Source organism: Cupressus sempervirens, chromosome 6, assembly GCF_028749045.1.
Source record: "Cupressus sempervirens isolate cs-2001-9-10 chromosome 6, ASM2874904v1, whole genome shotgun sequence".
In the NCBI taxonomy this organism is placed as follows: domain Eukaryota; kingdom Viridiplantae; phylum Streptophyta; class Pinopsida; order Cupressales; family Cupressaceae; genus Cupressus; species Cupressus sempervirens.
In genome coordinates, this window is record NC_143123.1 from 521,845,062 (window position 1) to 521,868,245 (window position 23,184).

General features: G+C 35.7%; 1 protein-coding gene across 1 annotated transcript in view; it reads left to right on the plus strand.

Annotated features, from left to right (window-relative positions):
• The first annotated feature begins 1,523 nt into the window (after positions 1-1,523).
• The window catches only part of PFI (tubulin folding cofactor E / Pfifferling (PFI)), a 198,055-nt gene continuing 176,394 nt past the window's right edge, over positions 1,524-23,184 (plus strand). The window contains exons 1-2 of the mRNA XM_089788779.1: positions 1,524-2,336; positions 8,332-8,502. Coding sequence (XP_089644905.1) covers positions 2,036-2,336; positions 8,332-8,502 — 472 coding nt within the window. The 5' untranslated portion in view covers positions 1,524-2,035. The remainder of the gene's footprint in view (positions 2,337-8,331; positions 8,503-23,184) is intronic.

Genomic DNA, 23,184 nt, shown 5'->3' on the forward strand with positions numbered 1-23,184 from the left:
TCCATCAAAATTTATTTTTATCCATCATTCCTTTGGTTGTTGCCAATAACACTTTTCCCTTCTTTGTTCAGGATCAACCCTTGGAGGCCCATTAATAGGCCGAGATTTAGATATTTTATTATTGTTTATTATTATTATTTTAATTTTAATTTAATATATTTTTAATATTGATTATATTAATTATTAAAAATAGATAATACAACATTTAACTGTTAAAATTAATATTTAAAAAATATGTTTTCAATTAATACAAATTTATTTAATTTAATACAAATCTATTTTATTTATCATTCTAGAGAATTAAGAATCTTACTATAGTTTATTTCAATTTTGATAATTTTATTTAATAAAAAACTGATTTTGGTGATTGTTTTAACTAGTGAAAAATAAATAACAAGATTTTTTGGATTTTTATTGTCATAACAAATTTAAATTATAAAAAATTTAAATTATATATATTTTTAATTAATATAAATTTATTTTATTTTGATTGGAAAGAGGTCAAAGCCAAGATTAATTATTATTATGTGTTGGAATTAATTATTATTAAGTGTTAAGCTCTAGTAGGATTGAAACCAAGACCTTTCACATGAGAGGCTCACAAGTTACCATTCTATTGTAGCCTCTTGCTTATAAATTTATTTTATTTATTATTATAAAGATTTGCAACTATAATTTTTTGAATTTTTATGGAGATTTTTTAATTAATTAAATACGTGATAACTTTTTTATGAAAATAAAAAATATTTAATTATACTTTAATGTAAAACATAAATCTTAAATTTAGTATATAATTTTTTTTTGAACTAATCAAATAGATGATATTTTTTGATAAGAAAATAAATGTATCGAAAAATTATTTATTTCAATTTTAATATAAAAAGTAATCTTAAATTTATTATTTAAAGTTGGGAAGATTTCATTATAATTTTAAAAAGTATTATAATTTTTTAATTAATAAAAGAAAATTTGTAATGATTCTTTTAGATTTTATACATTTAATTTTATTTTACAATTTTTGATAAATAATCATTTTTTATTAATAAATAATATATTAGTTACAATTAAAAAAAAGTTAGAGATACAAGATCACCGTGCAAAAATCTGCAAAAATTCACACAAGTCGACTATTCATAAAAATAACATTTAAGCAATCCAGAGCACAACAGGGGGAGGAATTTCACATCGCCGAAATTCGAAATCAACAATTTTTGAAGAGTTGTTTTGTGGTTTTAAAATAGTACAACAGGAGACAAATTTTCCACTCTGAATAATCCCACATTAAACGGTATCGACTAACAAACAGACGGATTAATATTTCTTTCTATTAGTACTTCTTAAATTTTTATTTTTATTATGATTATATTATAGATAGATAGATAGATAAAAATAACCTATGGGACAGCAAGACAACTCAAACAGACTTAAGTAACAATGTTCGTTACTTGTGTAGGATGATGATGAGTCCACCCAATTGCTCAATGTACTCTTCGTTGAAAAGGTTATGTCAAGAATTGTCACATATAGTGTCCGCAAATTTATCTCTACTACTCTTGTAGGCTTCACATTCTAAAATAAAATGCTGTTCAGTTTCCACTTTCCCAGAATTTGCAGCCGAATTTGCAAATTCTTTCTTCCCAAGCCTCCTTTGGCCTCTTATATGAATACTGTTTTTCATAATTTATGAAATAATACATCATAATTTGTTTGAAATTCGATCGCACAATTTAAATTCAGCTTCGTTAAGAGGAACGTTTGATCCTATTAATAGTTACACTATATAATTTCCGCAGAATTAATGGTACTATCAACCACCATGTAGATGTCTGTATATGTTGCTTATGGCAGAGACAATTTCCCCGTGGAAGGCTTCTAAATTTTTGCTGTGCGATTATCTTTAATTTTGAACACATTGCAGTTGCTCAGTCCTGAAATCTGAACAGGGGACCGAAATAATGTAGAAATCTTTAAGAGGATTATTATAAAATTCTAAAACGCTAGAACTATTGTGGTGGCAAATCAAACAGTAAAGGAAATGGCTGAAGCTAATTTTGCAGTAGGGCAAAGGGTACATAGCGTGGAGAAGGGTCCTAGGAAGACCGGGACTGTAAAATATATTGGTCCCGTGCAAAGTTACGAGGGCATTTGGGTAGGTGTCGACTGGGATGACGGGGAAGGGCGCCACAATGGGTCCGTCAACGGCGTTCGTTATTTTGACGCTGCGGGGGACAAATCTGCTTCTTTTGTACGCTTGCATTCTTTGAGCAAGGGCGTCACATTTTTGGAGGCCCTGCTTCGTCGCTACAAAGGAGATGCCACATCTCAGGAAGAACAAGGTAGGGCAGCTTTTTCAACGTAATCTATTGCTAATTTGAATTAAAATGTATGGTAGAATGTGGTTAATTGTCTACAAGATTTCAGGAAAATGCCTGCTGGGGATTTTTTTTTGTTCTAAAGTTATGATGAACTCAAACAGGGTTAACAAAATGCTTGCTCCAATTAGTAGATTTGTTTGGAAATGCCAGGGCGCATTCATGCGGGGATTTCTACTGGTTGGCGGGATTTTTTTTTTAAATTCTAAATTTTATTAACTTGAGTTTTTGTTTAGTTGAAAGGGGTTTAGATTGCCGGGTGTTTTAAATCCTTTTTTTTCCACCTTATGGCTTTTTTTTTGGCAGAGTTTTCAAATAATAGATTACGCATTTTGAACAATTTCTCAAAGTTTCCATAAAGTATTTACAGGGATAGAAATGTGTGGCTATAGTGAGAAGGGTGCAATCATGCTAGTACCTTGATTATATAGGTATGCATGGGGCTAAAACATCGCGGTGGGTGCTGTTAAAATGTTTTAGGATTATTGTAAAGTAAGTGTTGCCATCAATTTTCTATTGTAGTTCAAGCTCCTAAATTTATAAAAGTTGTAGTCTCATGGATTTTACTAGTGTAAATAAATATAATTGTATAATAGATAATTGCTCAAAAAGCCTACGCTGGTGGGGCAATTTCTAGCCTCATCCCAATTGCACCTGCTTAAAATTTTAAACTAAAAATTAGGGGCTGCTAGGGTTGAGGAAAAATTACTATTTAATCTTGTAGCATTTTGGGTTTTGCTTCATGGGACCCCCTCTTCTTCAAAAAAGATCCTAGGACTTGTTTCTAGTCACAATAATCTTTAATCATATAATGTATATAATTCATTGTTTTGTTTCAACCATAACAGGGAATAGGAGTTTGCCACACACCCGACCATAGATAGTTTCAAAAACTTTGCATCAAATACACACTCCAAAAAAGAAGATGATTATAAGAGGGAATCCCAGAGAAGGCATTTGTGCTACCATTGCAAAGAACCATGGGAGCATGGGCATAAGTGCAAAAGAGTGGAATTCAAGAAACAATGTGGTGAATTGAAAAGAAAAAATTTATGCTTCAAATGCAAAGAAAGATGGGAACCATGACATATATGAGGGAAAAGGAGTCAACCCCACAAATTCAAAGCTATGCCTGATGTGGAAACAAAAGGAACATTGAACAAAAAAACAAAACATGATCTCAAAGACATCCAAGCAAATAATGAAAGTGTGGAAGTCCAATTGGATTTTGAGGAGATGCAACTATAGCAGTGACAACATAAAATAGACAAATTCTCAAAATAATTTTTTTGTAAAATACTTAATGTATACTTTGTGTTTTAAATGCATACTCCTTTGTTTTATCTAGAGTACACGAATGAAAAAGAAATATGAAATGGATGTAGGGGGAGATGTAGATAAAGGGTTAAGGTTGCCTTCTAAGTAAGACCACCTTGCTGGATGCCAAAGCTCTGTGGCCAAGAGGGTCAAAGCCCACTCTTGGACTTCGATTGGACAAGTTGATAATCCACTACATTCCTCATACCATGAGAGGTGTAGCTAAGAGGGTTAAGGTTGCTATCCAAGTAGACCACCTTGATGGAAGCCAAAATTCTGCCATCAAGGCCAAGAGGGCCAAAATTTCGCTCTTGGGCTTAAGTTGGACAAACTAAGAACTCCATTAAAATCTGCATACCATTCTTACCCTAAGAGATGTAGGTAAGAGGGTTAAGGTTGCCATCTAAGAAGACCACATTGATAGATGTCAACATTCTACCATCAAGGCCAAGAGGGTCAAAGTTCCACTCGTGGGCTTAGGTTGGACAAACTAAGAGCTCCACTACAATCTCCATACCTTTCTTACCCTGAGAGATAGGTAAGAGGGTTAAAACTCAAGACTTCCATCTAAGTAGGCCATCTTGGTGGATGTCAAACACCTTGCTACCAAAGCCAAGATGTTCAAAGTGTTTCTCTTGGGCTTAGACTGGACAAGTTGAGAGTCCCACAACAATCTCCCTACTCTTCCTAAAACAGTGAGCTGGTTATATTAGGGATAAGGCGTAGATAAGGGAACAAGACAAAAATCATGCTGAGTACATCACCTTTTGTGGATGTCTAAGTTTTGCCATTGAGGCCAAGGGGGCCAAAGTTCCCTCTTGGTCTTAGTATTGGATTGGCTTGGAGATAATGCTAAGGATCAATGGATGATTGTGGATAAATTTGTCTATCAACGTATTATTTTACCCATTCAAGCTTATAAACATCCTCTAACATGAAGTAAAGGCAATGGGTCGCACATGGAAACTGAAAAAATTCTAGGCGCTTCTCCATCAAAAGTTTACCTGCAACAATTTGAAATTAGTTAGAATTTAGATGTGATAAGAAAATTTCATGTGTCTCTCCATCAAAACTTAAAAGTTTACCTACAACAACATAACTTGTCACATTATCTGTCACCACTTGCACCACATCTTCTTCCCCTATCACACATATCACTTCCTCAATAAGTATGTGGCATTTTTCATATGCGAGGAAGCATCAATGAACTTCAAAAATATGTTGGATCTTGAAAGTAAAGCAAAATAATTATCAATTATCATTGATAAATAAATAAATCAAATTTAAAATTATTCAATGCATTTAGGGAAGTAGAATGGTCAATCACCTCCACATGAAACAAGACAATTTAGGAGTGTTGTATTCCTCGTATTCATCCAACCATTTGTCATGATGGTGCAACCTTTTTTGCTCAAGACACTCAGTGGTCCTCTAGCTCAACTTTCATATCATCAAACATCAGTAAGGGCTTTAAACTTGACACCACAAATGGTTATGACATCTATCATGCCTTGCCAATAAGGAGACCTGTCAGAAATAGATTAAATAGTTATGAAAAAATTATAACAATTCATTGCGATTAATCATTAGACAAAGCAAAGTTCAACTTCAAACTATAAATTTAAAATTTAATTTTAAGGCAATCAAATAAAAAAGAACTACTTGGCGACAATAAATGGAATGTTGCAAAAGTACCGAAACTTGGAAATTTGTTTTCTTGCAGCATCATGGACCTCCTTGTTCCAACCCATGCTCTCAAGTGAGGGTCGTGCACTAGGAGTAGTTTGTGGCTCAAACTAATTGTCCAACTTGGATCTTTGGACTCTAGGGACCAAGGTAACAGTACCACTAGGAGGAGCTGAAGTAGAAGCACTATCACTAGCATAAGCACTAGGCTGAAAGGGAGGCATGGAAGAACCCTTATCAATCCAACCTATGGATGCGAGTGTATGGGTACCAATAGCAGCTAACTAATCCAGTGGCCTCTTCTTATTTTCCTTTTCTTGTTCAAATGTTTCTAATTGGACACAATAGAAATGAACTGCCTTGACAGATGCTTTGCCACATGACTCAGTATCATGGCCATGTATGACAACAATATGGTATTTAAATCTATTTATGCCTTCATGGTTAATTTCTTTACAAAACATACATTTTATCATATCGTTAATTTCTTTACAAAACCTAAGCCCGAGAATGAATGGAACACTTAGCACTCATTGGATCTAGGTGGTGCCACAGAGGTGAAACATTGGTACTTCCTGGGAGGTCACCCATCCTAGTACTACTCCAGCTCAAGGGCTCTCAACTAGGAGTTTCCTCCATGGTTGCCAATAGTTGCATGCCTGGAAATCATTATGGAGACAACAAAGTATATTGGTTGTTAGTATGGACACTGATCTCAGGTAACGACCATATATTATTCCAACAGCAATAATATTGTTGGTGGCTCCATCTTCTGCATATAGACACTTGCAAACATTGGGAAGTAAGAAGAGCAATCATATTAACAAACATCAATTTGGTATAAATCATCTATTACTTCTGATTACTAGGCAAACTTTCCATCTTCAGATTAGTGCATTAGAACCATTACAGATTTTAGTGGTCCGCCATCCTCGGATTAATATGTATGCTCTGATTGGGCAAGCCCTAAAATCCCAATTTGATGTTTAAAGAAGACTGGCAGTCCATTATCAAACCAGAGATTATATGTACACACGTGTCTCTATTATACACCCACAATCTAGTCCTTGGTATTTAGTTTTACATTAAGAAAGGATTGGCTCATAGATATATAAGACAGCCTTTCATTATTGTAAATGATTCTAATATTAAACAAGGATAATCAATCATTTGGAATTTTAATCAGTAAGAAGTGAGGCAAACTTAGAATAATTTCACAGTAGATATTACCTATTCAAACTTTAATTGGGGGTTTTAGAACAAATCGAGCTAGGGCTTACATGGAAACATTATAGTGCATCTTGCTTATTTGGTACCTTGCCACTATAGCACATAATTTGGCACTTGTGGTGCTTTACACTTTACTATCTAAAATCACAGTAGATATTACCAACTCAAACTTTAATTGGGGGTTTTAGAACATGTCGAGCAAGGGCCTACTTGGAAACATTATAGTGAATCTTGCTTATTTGGTACCTTGCCACTATAGCGCATAATTTGACACCTGTGGTGCTTTACACTCTACTGTCTAAATTCTGCACTGGATTACATCGCAGTATAACTGTTTATTTTGATTGATGTACTTTGACTTGTTGAAATATTTGTTTCAGTTTTACTGCACTAGTATTTGCTAGTGCAATTGTGTATTCTTTTTGGTATATAACATGTTGGAATACATTTGTCTTAGTTTTTGCAGTCTTTTTTGAAACAGATACATTCATTTTTAAAAGTTTGTGGATATTTCAACTTATACTGCACAAACAATTCAGTGTCCGATTACTTTATCCTCTCTACAGGCTTTCGTAAAATTACTTAACAGATTTGTGGGCTTGAAGCCCCTGCTCTCATCTATATTTCCACTTTCTTTCAAATATCCATGCAAACTATCAAAGTTGAGGCCCCTTTGAAATTCAAAAAACTGTTTTCTATCTCACGATTACAACTTGCCTTTTATTTGCACAGGGTCAAATCCTAATCATCTAATGCCTTGCACAAATGCTTTATCTTTGCTTCAATCAAATGGCCTAGGCCCTGATCAATTACTCAAAATTCTCAAGCGAGCCCACAATTTCCAAGCTACATGATAAATATACATCTGGTGGTGCTGACTCCTGACAGTGAGTACACTCAATCTTTATGAGATTTAGTACCAAAAATTTGGTGACTCATTTACATGGCTAGCTTGTGCCAAGAGATGTTGCATATCTAAAATTCTTCTAACAAAAATACATGAAAACAATTAAAAAAAGTATAGCTTGATGAATTTGTAAAAATATATTTACAATTGATGAAATTGTGTTATAGTTTTCTTGATAGTGATCTCTACACTGCTTGGAGTGGTTCCGTATTATATACAAAAGTTTTGATTCTGTTTGTGTTTCCTTGACGTTGTCTTTTGTCACATTCAACAAGTTTAATAGCAAATTGTTTTCATGATAAACTGTCAATTGTTTTGTGTGATAAGAAAAGTATGTAATTTGAAACTTGTGATATCTTACAATATAAATTTATATAGAATTCCCTGGTGAAAATGTGATTCTATTCCTACAGTTCTCATCTTGAAGATTTGATTGACAAGCTTTTTCTGTTTCAAGGTAATGCATAAATATTTTGTCCCCCAGGTCAAGCTGTGACATATTTTGCCCTTGGATCTTTAAGGAGCCCCTTCTTGTCTTTGATTTCATTTTATTTCAAAGCTTGCTTCAGGTTCATAATTTGGTTGCGACCTTGTAAAATATGGAGAATTTGCATGAATAAAAAATGGTTTTTCAATAGTTCATAATTTTTTTCATATTGTCAAGTTTTATTTGTGTGATTGGAGAATTTCCCTCTTGATGTGTTGGAATTTAATTTAATGTTTCTAAATGCATAGGGCTTAATAGTATATGTGGCAAATTAGGTAAGATCTTTTTATGTTAATTTTATTCTTATTAAATATTAATGCTTGATGTGGCAGATGAAATGTACGTTCTGTCAACAAGTAAAAAACGCGTGTCAATTGAACATGTTGGAGTAAGTAAAATTCAAGAGTGGCAGATGCATCTAGAGAATTTGTTCCATGTATCCCTTGAGTACACTGGAGTCAGTTTACCTGGATCGATGGAGGAGATTTGTGGTCGCTTACCAAGTAATAAACTAAAATTCTACCTTTAAATCTCTTAAAAACATTTGTTATTTGCCTTTGAATGGTTTCATGCTAACCTTAAAAAATATAGTAGCCAAAGAACATGAGAATAGTTTCTAAATTTATATATTTATAAGAGAATATTTCCACAGCCCATAATCTTTCTTAAGATTGCTTTGTGTACTTGGTTTTCTTAGTCTTTTTCATTCTGGTAGTGTGTGATTGCAATGTTAATAAGCATTGCTTTCCTTTCTAGTGTCTGTTGAATTATTATCTATATTCCTCAAGCTAACACATTCACAATTGTGTAGTTTATAAGAAATTTTAGTTTCCCTTTATCGTTACATGTTTTTCAAGGCTATTAGCAGTAGAGCTGCATTTGCTCTACCTTATTCTTTGTGTTTTGAAATAACAATGCTAGACCTTGTACATGTAAAGTGAGTTGCATATTCTATTTGAGAAAGTTTACTTTGAAATCATAAAGACATGTCAAGCTAGAATTGAATTCTTTATAGTCTGTTACTGGCTTTAACAACCAGGTTATCTTCTCCATTTCCTGCACTAGCCTTTTGCAGTTTAGGCCTACTACTATGAGTAACATATGTTATTTGAGAAAGTTTATGTCAAAACACATAAAAATCATGATATTTGTAGAGTTCAACTCTTTATAAAGCAATTTGCTACTAGCTTTTATAACCAGGCTGTAGTCTTTCTCCATTTTCTTCACTAGCCTTTTGCAGTTTTTGTTGTTCATTTTCATTTTGCATAGCACAGAAACATTCTCGTTTCAGTGTGAGTTTACATTCTTTGATTGAAATAAAAGTATATTAATATGAGAAACTTTAAAATAAAGGGGGCAGATTTCGAATCCTGCCTGTATTTTGAATATTACAAAAATCAACCGAGTATACCCATATATTTTATGATTTTTTTAGCTGAGTTATAGAAAATCACTGTGGAAAGATGCCAGCCGATTTTTACAAAATTGCTGTTTAGTAGGCATGGATAACATACTAGGGTTCAGCTTGTCAATATAAGTTATACAGACAAAAGAAACAATTGGCTGGAGCTCAAGGAGAAATAGAGCAAGCTATGAAAGTGATAGCTACGTGGGAAGTGAAATAACTGCCTTCCAGAACAACCCATGTGTTGATGGTCATAGAAGGTTGAGTAGGCGCTGCTTGCCAGTTTGTTTCATGTTAGAACTCTCACCTGAGTGACTCTTGTGGCTGAGGATGAGCTGCAGATTAAGACTATTGGTAATTTTGTTTGCTCAATTAGAGCAGTAGATAATAGCAAGGAAATGATAGCTTAAAGAGTATGTTTGTGGTTATTGATGATCACATTTAGCTGGTAAATGCAGTTGTTCACTGAGTTTATCATTAATTTGTGCTTGCCTACAACATTAAGGAGTTGAAGAAGTTTTATTTCCACAAAAGGACTGTGTGTGTAGTCTTTGTAATTCTATTTGCTTTTGTTGCAGATGGCCCCTCCAATTTCATTGAGGACATCAACGACACTTAGGTCAGCCTTTTGTATAGGTTTGACTTTGTTGGCAGTGGATTTTTTGGAACAATCATATTTAAGTTGGGAGTGAGCTAGTGAGAATGCATAGATTGGAAAGTCAGCAGTGGAATTAGATGTTGGAGAAGGTGTTCTTTTTGGTGGGTAAGTCAATTGGTTTAGAGGGAATCCCAAAGTAGGCCGTGCATATTGAAACTAACTGTAACTGAGCCCTAGGTGAAGGACGATGTCATTGCAATGGATATAGGGGGGTGGCTTGGTGCACATGCCTGAAAAGCACAGTTAGAAAAGTGTGGAATGGTTTAAACCGATTTAAACTAGTGTTACCAGCCTTAGACTTTGCTTTGACGCAGTCAGGCCCAAATTCAGCTCAGACTCAGACTTGGCGGCCGAACTCAACAAGGATTCAGTAAGGACTCGACAAATAAAAAACCCATGAAATTCAAAGATTTTTAAGGATTTTAAGTTTTTTTCATGCATCATTTAGCCAATTAAAATCAAATACACAATAATTGAGATAAGTAGAAGCTACTTTGCACACATACACAACTTTTCATAGATCAAATAAGTATAAATGCGATTTTTTTGAAGAAATTACTTAAAAATAAACTGAATAACATAATAAAAATTTGAAATATAGTGTAGCTGTCAAATGTGTACAATATCCATGGAATATGCAATCCATGGAATCAGAAGTTCAAAACATATATTAAAAGAAAGGCTCACAGTAGCCTATGTCTTCCTAATATCCTATGAGTACACCTAAGATGGTCATGGAAGACTCTAGAGCCATCCTCTTTGCCTGTGTATGAGGTTGAACCTCAATGATATGCTCATCATGATCATCCTTCTCATCTTCATACTCATCCTCTTAATCCTCATCATCGGAGTTGGATCCATCACTCTTGGCCTTAGGGTCTTGCACTGGGTCTCCTCGTGCTCTAGCCTCCAATACTGCGATTGCTACTACCTCTGCCTCTCAATCGACTTGATCAACCCACTCCAAGTCTTCATCACTGAAGACGGGATCATCAACCTTTGTGTTCCACCCTGCTTGTATATCAACCTTCTCTAATACAATGGGAGATGTATCAGTGCTAAAAATCTGTTTTTGACAGAAGCAAAGGTTGTAGTGAACAAAAACAAGATCATTCAACTTTTTTGCTGCCAAACTGTTGCGCCTCTTCGAGTGTGTATGCTCCAACATACTCCAATTGTGTTTGCATCTTGAAGCACTAGATGGCTAGCTCAAGATATGAACTGCAATCCTATATAGATTTGGCACCTTACTGCCAAACCTCCCACCATACATTAGCAACCGATAGATGAGGATTAATCGATTTGCTAATCTTCTTCCCAAAACCACAAAACTCTTCGCTCAAGTCTTCTTTCTTTATTCTTTGTGTTTGCAAGTGATAGAATGACCTTTCTAGGTCTTTTACTCATGCTTTACAAATACAAAAAAACAAAACAAAAAATTAAAAAAAGTGGAACTTTCACTCTTTGGTCGCTGCCCTCCGGCTGAGTCAGCCTAACAGGACTCGGTGAGTCAGCCAGGACTTGGCCGAGTCCGAGTCAAGAGGCGATTTGCCTTGTTTTAGGCGCCTTGCCTCGAGACTTGCTGAGTCCTGTAACGCTGGATTAAACTTTAAAGTTTTAAACATTAGGAAGGCTATTAACTTAATTATCTAGATAAATGACAACAATTGCAAGAAGAATGAGATTGAAGTGTTACATTTGAAATAGAGGCTAATTCTTTATCTTTCATTGGAGTGAGCAAAGTATAGGTTATGGAAGAATTTTGTTCTCTCTTCCTTTTGGCTCCTTGTTGTTTTTGACATACTTCTGCTTGGAGAAGAATTAATACTTTTTCTCAGTCATTATAATGGAAAAATCAAGATTTAGAGGACAAGTTAGATGGGAAGTTCAATGAAAAATCATTAATATTCTGCCATTATTGGTGGAAATCAAGAACCTAGAATAGATGTTTCATTGGTGAATAGGTGGTTGGTTGTTTTGAAGTTTAAATGATGTGGGAAATGGGCAGTAATAGGTTGCTAGATGACTTATGGAGTGCAGTTTGTGTGACTTCCTTGTCTATGGTTGTTGGATAATAGATGTATTACCAGAGCTTTCATTGATGGGTTTCCTATCCTTTGGGAGTTGGTTGTTAAGAATGCAATTAGAAAAAGACAAGAATCTTTTTTTCCCATTTTCTTTTTGTTTGACTAATTGGTGTAATGGTAAGGGGAATACCGATTGTAGTGTGCTGTTAAATAATGTTACACTTCTGCAGGAAAAACCTGCAGAGAATTTGAGAATAAAGAATATATGTTTCTAGCTAAACAATGTGTCATCAAAACTTTTCTCAATAGGTTTTCAACACATTTTGAGATGGTTGGAAATGATGCAATTGAGAAAAAAAATTACTTCTCTTCTTTTCCCGTCTAGGTGGTCGAATGGGAGCTGGAACAATACTTATCGTCCACTAATATTAATTTTATATTATTGCAAAGAAAACCTGAAGTAATGATTATTGATTAAAGAATGCTGAAAGATGTCCTGAAATATTAATGCTTTTTTTGAACTAATTCTTGAAATTGTGTACAAGGAATTTGTGGCAAAGTGGGTGGTGCTTGTTGAGTGAAGAGGGATGGGAATAGGGGTCAGTCAGCAGGGGACCTATCATTTCAACTGCATTGCTTTTGTACGTTTTAGTTTCAATGATGATGAAAATTGTGGCCATTAATCAACTTTAAAAGAAGAGTATTAGGTTTTAGCAATTCATTAAATGGATAGAAGTAGACATGTCAATGCCAATAAAAAATTGAATGGGTCATTTATTAATATTAGTTAGGAGCTTCACATGCTCCCACTTATCGGCTTTACTAGACACTAGAGTTTTTTGAAGAGGTCTACAACAACTTGTAGTGCTTGTGTACATGTGTGAAAGTCAAGTACATTCATTAAGACTGTAATATTTATTTTTATATTATCTAGTTGTATCTTTACTAAACCGTAATATTTACTTTTTGCATCATTTGACTATAACCCTAGTAGCTTTACTTTAGTGAAACCTGGGGACTTGCACCCCCTGACCCCTCCAAACCTCGAAGTACTTGTCCCTACACTGGGTGCTTGGAGTATCCGCCTATGCCCACTCATTCCACAACCACGGTGCTGCCAGGATAGGTACTTGAATTTCTATTTGATTTTTGATTTTTGATTTTTGAATGTTACTAATGGGTATGTACTGTGTTACTGTGTTGAATGCTCAATGGCTTTGGTTTATGTTGCAATTTCACTATGTTCAAGTATTTTAATTTGGTATGTTATATTGAAACATCATTTCATAACTAGCATTTCAAGTTCTCTATGTATAATTTATAACATCCCCCCTGCTTCCCCGCCCCTCGCTGCTATCCTCTTGCTATCTTGAAATTAAGGACCTTTGTCCCCCTGTCCCGAAATCTCGTCTTGACGTCCCCATGTACCCAAGTGCCGGTGTGACACTACTTTACTTAGAATTGGGATTGAATTCGCAAGCCTAAAGTATAAATAGATTTCATTTATTTGGGATTTAATTTGGCACACCCAAAACCAAGGCTTTTATTTTTAGCTTTCTAAAACCTAAGTTGCCGATACGGGTTCTGGTTTGGGTACGGGTACGGGGTTCTGGTACGTGGGTACAAACAATTTTTTCTCCCTTTTGGGTTTGGGTTCGTCTGTATATGTATGCATGCATGTATGTTCAAACATCGAAGTTACAAATGTAAAAGAAAAGTGGTACTCATAAATCAATAATGGCCAACAAAGTTATAAATAAAATAATTGTATTACTGATATAGTTTCAGATTAAATGCATTAGCAATTGACATCAATCTGAACATGATCAACAAACATAACTATTGGTTGGCTTTTACAAATCTATCAACTGTCATGTCCTTAGATCTACAAATAAAATAAAGTCAAACCCTAACCTTCAAATGAATCGAAGTAGATTGCTGTTCACTACTGTCATAAACTAAGGGCATTATATAAAAACAATTTTAGATTGAATAATATTACCAAGCTGTTGCAAGAGAGTATTTAAAGCTGATAGAAAGAACATGCTAATGAACAAATTAGAAATACATACATAAACTGACCTACTGCCTTGGGGTACATCTTGGGTGCCCAGGTTCACTCCAGGTCCTTCACAGAAGGACCCACAAAGAACCCATGAAGTACCCAGGAAGAACCAGTACCAAAACTATACCAGTACCAGGACCTAGGCCTAAACAACAGAACACGGTAACTGAGTCTAAAACCAAAGTTCGAATACATGTTCTTTTTTTTTTTTCAATTTTTAAAATGTGTTAAATGAGTTCTTTTCTATACTCTTTAGGACACTTCCTCTTCCTCTTCCTTACTTCTTTAGTGATTGCAATATAGCACAAGCTAGCGTGTTTTAATACTTTTTAATGGTGAGGGCCTTAGTGGCCTTCCCCTTCAGATCTAGCATTAAGGTTTTAGGTATAGCTCCTTTAATTTTTTCAAGTTTTGATTGTGTTTTTCATGGTGTGTGGGTAGCCTACCATCCATGAGACAATTGAGGGATGGCTACATGTCCTTAACTGCCTTGGGGATGCCATGCTGTTCCTTGACATCCGTCCCATTAAGGAACGTCCTCAAGGTCATCCCTTGTCTCATTTCCATCTCTTGGGATGGGTCCATATGGGGTGTTGTCCATGGAGACAATAGGACATTTCATACCCATCTCACTACCTTGGAACATTTTTGTTTCCCAGTAATTTTCTATTTTCTAGGCCAGTAATTTATGATGTGTCATAAGCCCATTTAGTCTTGGTCCCATGGGCTAACCAAGACTTTACAGGGATTAGAGTGAGAGTTGGCCTAGGCAATTGTAGTTTCGGGCTAATCAGTGATGTTTCAGTAGGGTTTCCAGATACTTACTATTAATAGTAAGTCAGCATGGCTCAATATTTTTGGCATTTCAGTAATGGACTTGGAGCGTCTCTCCAACAAGCTACCACACATGGTTATCCGAGTCCAATTGATCATTAATTTTAATGTCTGAAGATTTAATGATTTATTAATAAAGTGACTATTAAATTAAGTACACATTATTATGTCACTTTAATATTAAAAGAACACTTTATTCACTTAAGCGGGAAAGGATGTTTTTTAAGGTGAAATTAAAGAGACAGAAAAAGGAACATAAAGAGTCCGGCAGAAGGGAAGTGAAGAGTCAGAGGTCCATGCTCTAAAAGATCAGTGAGGCTCATTTTTGGACATGCTTGGATTATGTTTTGATTTCTCCTCTTGGAGAATTTGGAAGCTCAGCTTTCAACTAGTTTGTGGACGAACACCCTGGAGCTTGGAGGCATTGGACAAAAACCTATTGTTTGCTGGAGTTGTCACAGGGGTATCTCACTTTAGCTATAAGCGGTTCTGCTGCTCTAACTCCAACTATGTTGAAGAAGTGATGTTTTTTTTTGAAATTTTTAGAGAAGTTTGAATGATTACAATGCAATGGAAATGAAATTGAAATTCTATTATTCACACCAACTTATTTCTTCAAATTCACATGCAATGTTTACAAATGCAGGAAACAATATTATATATATAAATATCTAAACCTTATTCTAAATATGCTGGAAGCTGACGTAAATGAGATAATGTCATGGTTGACTTCCATCTGTTAACGTCACACCTAAATTGATCAAATAATGAGCCTTATTGAAGAGACGTAGCTTTGGAGTACGAATCACAGTCTTCAATAGCTGATGCTGCCTTAGCAAGGAAAGCGACAACCCTTGAGAATGTATAGGACGACCAATATGAAGGAGACGATAGCTGTAGATAATAATGGCAGCCTCAGATAACTCACAGACCTCCATAATTCATGACGACAACATTAGGACATATAAATGCAACCATCAAATGCATCAAAATACTAACAATTCCTCCACCTATGGTTACCAATTAGATTGTACTATTCACAAACCCAAACATTGATTCAAATTGCTCAAGTTCAAACAAGAATTCACAATTCTTGCAAGTCGAATCTCCCTAAAAACCCTTGCAAGTCGAACACCAAAATTCTAAAGACATAAAACACATGCTGAAAGAATGAATTTGGTCTTGGAATTGCCTTTATAAACTCAATCCACTAGCTTCTTCAATACATCAACAGCTAGTGGCTTCATCTTCACAAATTTCACTTAAATCATACTTTGTTTTTTGGTTGCATAATTGAATTTGACTAATTAAACGTAATCCTCATAGGCGCCATGATGTAGGAGCATCGTGGGTGTAAAAGCAATCTTGCATCAACCAAAAATATTTCATTTCAGTTGTTTGAATAAGGGTTGCCTTAATGCAGAGTTGCTGTTTGTGGAGGCTTGCTACTTAGTAAGTCAGTCATACGAGCTCAGAATGTCTTAATTTCAGAGGTGGATGCTCATCTTGGATATATCAGTCTACTAGTTGAGACTTAGTGCCTTATCATGAGTATTCATGGATTTATTGTGGATTTTTGGTTTGCAATTTTGGTAGAAAAACTTTAGGTTCACTGTTGAAGGCCTAAATGTGTCCGGATGAGGCTTGAAAACTCAATGGATGGGTGCTTGCGCCATCTAAGCTTGTAGATTAAAAGGCAAGGTTTCTAAAAAGTTGTTATAATAGCCAATCAGAGCAACGGTTCGAGAGTTATGGCCTTTCGAAGTTGGGCCGACCAAAATTTCCAAAATAAATGTCAAAAATGTATTTGGCCGACTCTATATGTATTGTTAGGGTTTGTCGGCTCTAGGTATTAAGTTTGAGTATCTAGAACCTTCCCGGGCGACATAAAATTGCCTATTTAAGAAATGCCCGAACATTGTCTAGGATAGCTCTAGGTGATAGTTCACAGCTTTGTCTTGCAAATTACTGTAATGAAGGTGCCCATGTGGGTTAGCATATTGTAATTCTGAATTCTGTAATTCCACATTTGTGGCGAGAATAAGAAGCCCATATTTTGTTCTCGCAAATTGTTGTTATTCCTTTGTTTTGTTATGTGTTTATGGTATTAAGGGGAGAACCCTTCATCACGCCAAAATGCACTTTATTATTAATGTCTCTCAACTTAGGCTAATAATGTTATTTAATTGGTGTTATATCCTCATAGACACCGTAATGCACTTTATTATTAATGCCTTGCAACTTAGGCTTATAATGTTATTTAATTAAGTATAACACCAATTATAACCATAGCTCATAAAGGCCCATACACCATCAAGTAACCCACTCAAATGCATAAGCAACATTGATCAATCATCAGACATTGCAGAAGCATAAGTATGAATGAAATCTCCCTCTTATGGCCTTAAGAATATGTTTCTTACCATTAATTTCAAACTTCATGTCCATGTCCTCAAGGCTGAGATAAAAGCCTCAATAGTATGTAACCAACTCATACCTAAAACCACATCAGTGCCTCCCATGTCAACAACATAAAAATCAGCTTTGAATTCATAATTATTGAGCTTCATAGGAAGCTCCGAAATCATCCTTTTACACTTAAGTGTGTAATCATCAGCCAACTTAACTCTAATGCCTTCAAACTTTTCAGTTTGTATGCCTCTCTTGAACACCAGTGCCTTCAAACTCTTCAGTTTGTCTGCCCCTCCTGGACACCAACTGTGAATCTATAAAGTCGTGAGTAGCACCTATATCCAACAATGCTATAACACGTTGCCCAACTAAGAGGCCCTGTATCTTGAAGGATCTCCCTGTTTTCATGCTAGAGAGATATACTACCTTAAGGTTGGAATCATCATCAACCCTTTCATCATTAACTACCTCTTCAATGACTTCTTCCTCATGATCAACTGGCTGTCCCACAAAATCAGAACTATGTTCATTCTCATAAAACTACTGCATAAGCCTGATTTTTCCTTTAGGCTTCATGGGACATTCATTCTTTTCATCATATGGACCCTTGCAATAAAAGCATAGTCTTTTCCTTCTTAGATCATTAAGTGCTTCTTGACCTAAAGGGGCTGCCATAGATCTCTTTAAATCTGAAATTTCAACCTTTCTGGTGCTGCCTTGCTGTCATAAGTGGAAGTAGATGGTGGAGAAGGAAATTTACTTCGTGGAGTAGATATTTCTAAATTTCTTGCTTTCTTCATAGCTTCCTGCGAGGTGGGTGGATCAAGAGACATAGACATTTCTAAATTTCTTGCTTTCTTCATAGCTTCCTGGAAGGTGGGTGGATCAAGAGACTTAACCCAAACCCTATGAGGCCAACCAAACCCTCTATATAGAGCATCACATGCCTCTTCTTGGAAATGTCATAAACCATTATGATATTTGCTGAAATTCTCTGATAGAGGCCTCAAGACTACTAGTCTGCCTCAGCTGTGCTAATTCACGAGAATAAGACTTTGGGTTCTTCCTGTCAAATCTCTCTACCAGTTTGTCTACAAACTACTAATATGAAGTGATCTGATCATGGTGTAGAGAAACTAACCCATGGTACCACCAAATCTTTGCTATGCCATCCAAATACAACACAACAAATTGTATGGCATCCTCCTTAGACACAGGACAATGAGTGATATGTTTCAATCTTGTGAAACTAAGCTCTAGCTGATACCCTACCACTCCCATCAAAATTCTGAGTCAACTTGCTGGTCACCTGTTTCAAATCATTGTTTCTATGCCTCTATCTTCCGTCAAGTCTAACTCTGAAATGCTCTTTTGGCTCATAAACTTATTAAAGTTCAGGTTTTGTTTCACATCCTTTGGTAAAACGTCCTACTTCGCATGTAGAGCCAATACGTCATCAATAAAGGATGCTGCTTCAACCTCAACACTAGCCTCATCCAATTCAGGCCTCAAGAAAATCAGATGCATAGGTTTGTCATGATCCATAATCAACTCTAGACTTGTATGAACTAACTGAAGTACTCCTGGTACTCTTTGTCTTTGTTACGACACCTGGATAAAGGGATGCGTTAAAGGGTGTTACTGAGATGCTGAAATACATTAGCTACCTGGTGCTAAAAGCTGCAAGGTTCCTAAATAACTCTGTAGCCTTGTTTTATCCTCATTATTACCTACATTACCTCCAAATCTATCACCCATAGCAACAAACTGAATTTCTTGTTCCCCTTCACTTGGTGGTGAAGCTCTACTTCTACGAGTATAATGAACCCTTGGAATAATCTCTGTGGCTGCATGTATGAACCCAATACTATTAAGGATGACAAGAAACTGCTCTGATACTACTACAAGGAGTCTTGTTGGCTCTAACTCCAACTATGTCGAATAAGTGATTTCTTTTGATAGTTTTACATTTTTTTGTGTTTTGGGCAATAAATGATTTTTTTGAAGAAATTGAAATGATTACAATCCAAAGGAAATGAAATTGAAATTCAACTATTTACTCCAACTTATTTCTTCAAATTCACATGCAATGTTTACAAATGAATTTTGCCTTGGTCTTGTAGCCTAACCAGGTTCTCTTTGGGAGCAAATTGAGTTTTGGCCTAGGTAGTTCCAGTTGCCCACCAATTGAGGTCATTTTAGTGGGTTTTCCAAACACTTACTATTTTTAGTAAGTCATCAAGCTCAACATTCTTGGCATTTTGGGGTTGGACTAAGAGCATCTCATGAGACCTTTGCAACAAGCCATTGCACATGCATATGCGAAACCGTCTGATCTGCGATTTTTTTGCCTAAAGATTTAATTGATGTATTATTAAATGACTTTATAACTTAAGTTCATATTATTAACGGTACTTTATTATATATGAGCACTTTATTTTCTTAAGTGGGGAAAAATCATAGTAACATGGGGACGCGTCCCCGCTGTTTTTGGGCGTCGCACCCGAGACGTGGATGCACCTAGGATAGGGGGACAGCGTTCTTGTGTCCCCAGCGGCACCACCAAGTCGCCACTAGGAGGGGGATGTCCCTGCGTCCCCGTTTGGGGACTTGGGGATGGGGACACGTCCCTCGATCAAGCAGGGGACAACTGACCGTCCCCTTTATGGCATATAAAAAAGTGCAAAAGAAATTGTTTTAATAGGTTTTTATATTTTGTTTTTTGTTGTTGCTAACCTTAGGGTATGTGGGGCCAATTTAAAGGTTGAAAGCCAATTAAATCTCTATGTTTTCTCATTTTTATTCATCTCATGGTTTTCCAATTTTTGCAACAGCAGCAAGAAGAAGAGTTAAGAGCTCATAGTAGGGTGATTTTTTGAGTGAAGAGAGTGTGTGGAAGGCAAAGAGGAGTAAGAAGGAGCAAGAAGAAGTGAAGAAGCAAGATTTTTCAGCTTGTTCAAGAGATTTGTGAAGCAAAAGGTAGGGTTTTTGTTGGTTTAAAAAAAAAATATTATTGTGCAAGTCAAGATCATTGTTTTTTGTTTCTAGTTTGTAGCTTTTGTTCTTGGTTGAATTTCATTTCTAGATTTTAGTAGGTGTTTCTTGTTTCATTTCCAAATTTTTGTTGCTTTAATTTTACTTCAAAAAATTATGATTTTGAAGAAAGGCATAGGCTGAAAGCATGTATTTATTTTATATTTTTTTTCATTTTGTGAAATGCAGTATCAAAATGAGCTCCCACGGTCATGACTCAAGTGGGTCAAATTGCAGTGATGATGAGATGGATTTAGAGGCCCATTCTCATAGTGATAGCAGCCAAGAAGACTATAACCCTAAGGCTGGGCATGATGAAGAGAATGAAGAAATTGATTCAAACTCAACAGATAATTGGCCACCTGGTCCTCCAGCTATAGATTGCCCCTTCAATCTTTTTGCAAAGTGGGCTAGGGGTAGTTATGACCCTAAATCTCCCCTCAGACAATTTGCAACAAGGATAACTGCACGAACAACTACAGGTGGTGGTACAAGGAAGTAGAAATGTAACATTTGTAAGATAGAATGGTTTGGAAGCATCACCCTTTGGACAAGAAAAGGTGTGGGTCCATGCAAGTTTTTGACGAAATCAAAAAATTTGCATTACAAAATTGAGTTCACCAATCTTTGGGGTGTTCCAGATGACTTGGGAGTTGAGGTAAGGTGGTAGGAAATAGGTTCAGAGTCTTCAGCAAGCTTATGAACAGGGGCAGCCATGTTATTTTACTCCTAGTCCTAGGGGTAGACCACTACAGAGACCTAGAGCTACAACATTTGTAGGGGCAGCCTCGAGTCCTTCTACATCTAGTGCTATGCCTTAAGCATAGTCCAACAAGGGGTAAAGAAAGGTGTCATCTGAAAGTAACCCCATTGCTGATTTGTTTAATGCTCGCTTGAGAGATGAGATAGAGGAGGGCATTGGTAGATTTCTTTTTTCCAATGGCATACCTCTTCATGTGACACGGTCTCCTTATTATAAGAAGATGATGCAGTTGGTGGCAAGGGGAGGAGGACCATTATTTATGCCACCATTTGAGCACAAATTGCGGACTACAATCTTAGATAAAGAGTATGCCAAGATTGCTTTAGAGAAGGAGAACTTGAGGCATGTCTAGGAGGAGTATGGTTGCAACATCATCATGGATAGGTGGATGGACATTAGGAATCGTCCACTGATCAATATCATCATTACATGTACAAAGGGGCCATTTTTTCTCAGGGCTATTGATTGTTTAGGGCATTGAAAGGATGCTGATTTTCAGTTTCATATACTTTGGGATGCTATTAAGGAGGTTGGGCCACAAAATGTGGTCCAAGCAGTGACAAATGCGACACCTGTGTGTAGAGCTGCAGGGAGACTTGTTGAGACAACTTATAGACATATTTGGTGGACTCTATGTTGTGTGCATGCCATGAACAATGTACTAAAGGGCATGTGGAAGATTCCCTGGATTAAGGGAGTAGTGAGCGATGCTAGAGATGTGTAAACTTGTATCTGCAATTGTTAGTGTATCAAATTGTAAGTGTAATACTATTCTGAATAGTTCCCCAAGATAAGAATTGATTATAATACTGTATGATGATCAGGGAACGCAGAAGAAAAATGTTTATATTATATACACTGATATGCATTGGAAGACTTAGTAACTTATGTGTTTGCTGTGCTTAATGATCAGCGTAGGTAAAGTATTTATAGATGGGAGGGTTGACCATGAGTCACGACTGATAGGCGTGACTCATGTTTGAGTCACGTCTATCGGGCGTGACACAATAGTCACCCCCGATAACCTTTCTAATGCCAACGGGAGAAATATGAAACGACAAGAATGTTAACAAGGCAGTTGATAACATTAATTTATTCATGTACATTTGTAATTATATCTGCACATATATATGTATGATTATATTTGAATATCTGAACATATAAGAATAACATAAATATCCACGCAAGATTCATTAATAAATATTTATAATTTATGTTCAACTAATCTATACATTAACACTCCCTCTTAGATTAGTAGGATAAACACACAAAAGAAATCTTTGATCAGAAGACCTCTTTATACAATGTCAGATAAGTGTTGATTCATCAACGGAATGATATTCATCAACTTATATTTGACATTATGTAACATGAGTGTTGGCCTATCAGAATATTAATTATATGATATTCACCAAGTACTCTTGAGTAATGGCTTGTAACATCAACGGAATGATGTTCACCAAGTACTTAGTGTGGTATTGGCCTATTAGAATATTAGGGCAAGATATTCACCAATTACGGAAAATATATCTATACAAACAACTTGTAGATAATTAATTTGAATGATATCTAACGCCTATATGTTGATTTATAAGATAAAGCCTTTACATGAAACAATTACACAAAATGAATCATGTTACAAGTTATTGTAAGGACGTCACTTTACAACAACTTCTCCTAATACAAGTGAAATCATTTTGAAGTCGTCACTTAATGATTAACATAGGTTTCATAAATTTATATAATATATGTAATGTACAATAATCAATTTTTTTGAGACATTTCCTCAGATTTTACAATCATACCAAGTTCTTTACGAAAATGTTCCACCTTTGTCTTAGCCAGTGGTTTGGTAAGAGTGTCTGCAATTTGATCCCCTGTACTAATATATTTCAACTTGATTAAATCCTTCTCAACCATATCTCGAACATAGTGGTATGGTATCTTGATGTGTTTTGATCTATTATGAAACACTTGATTAAGAGATA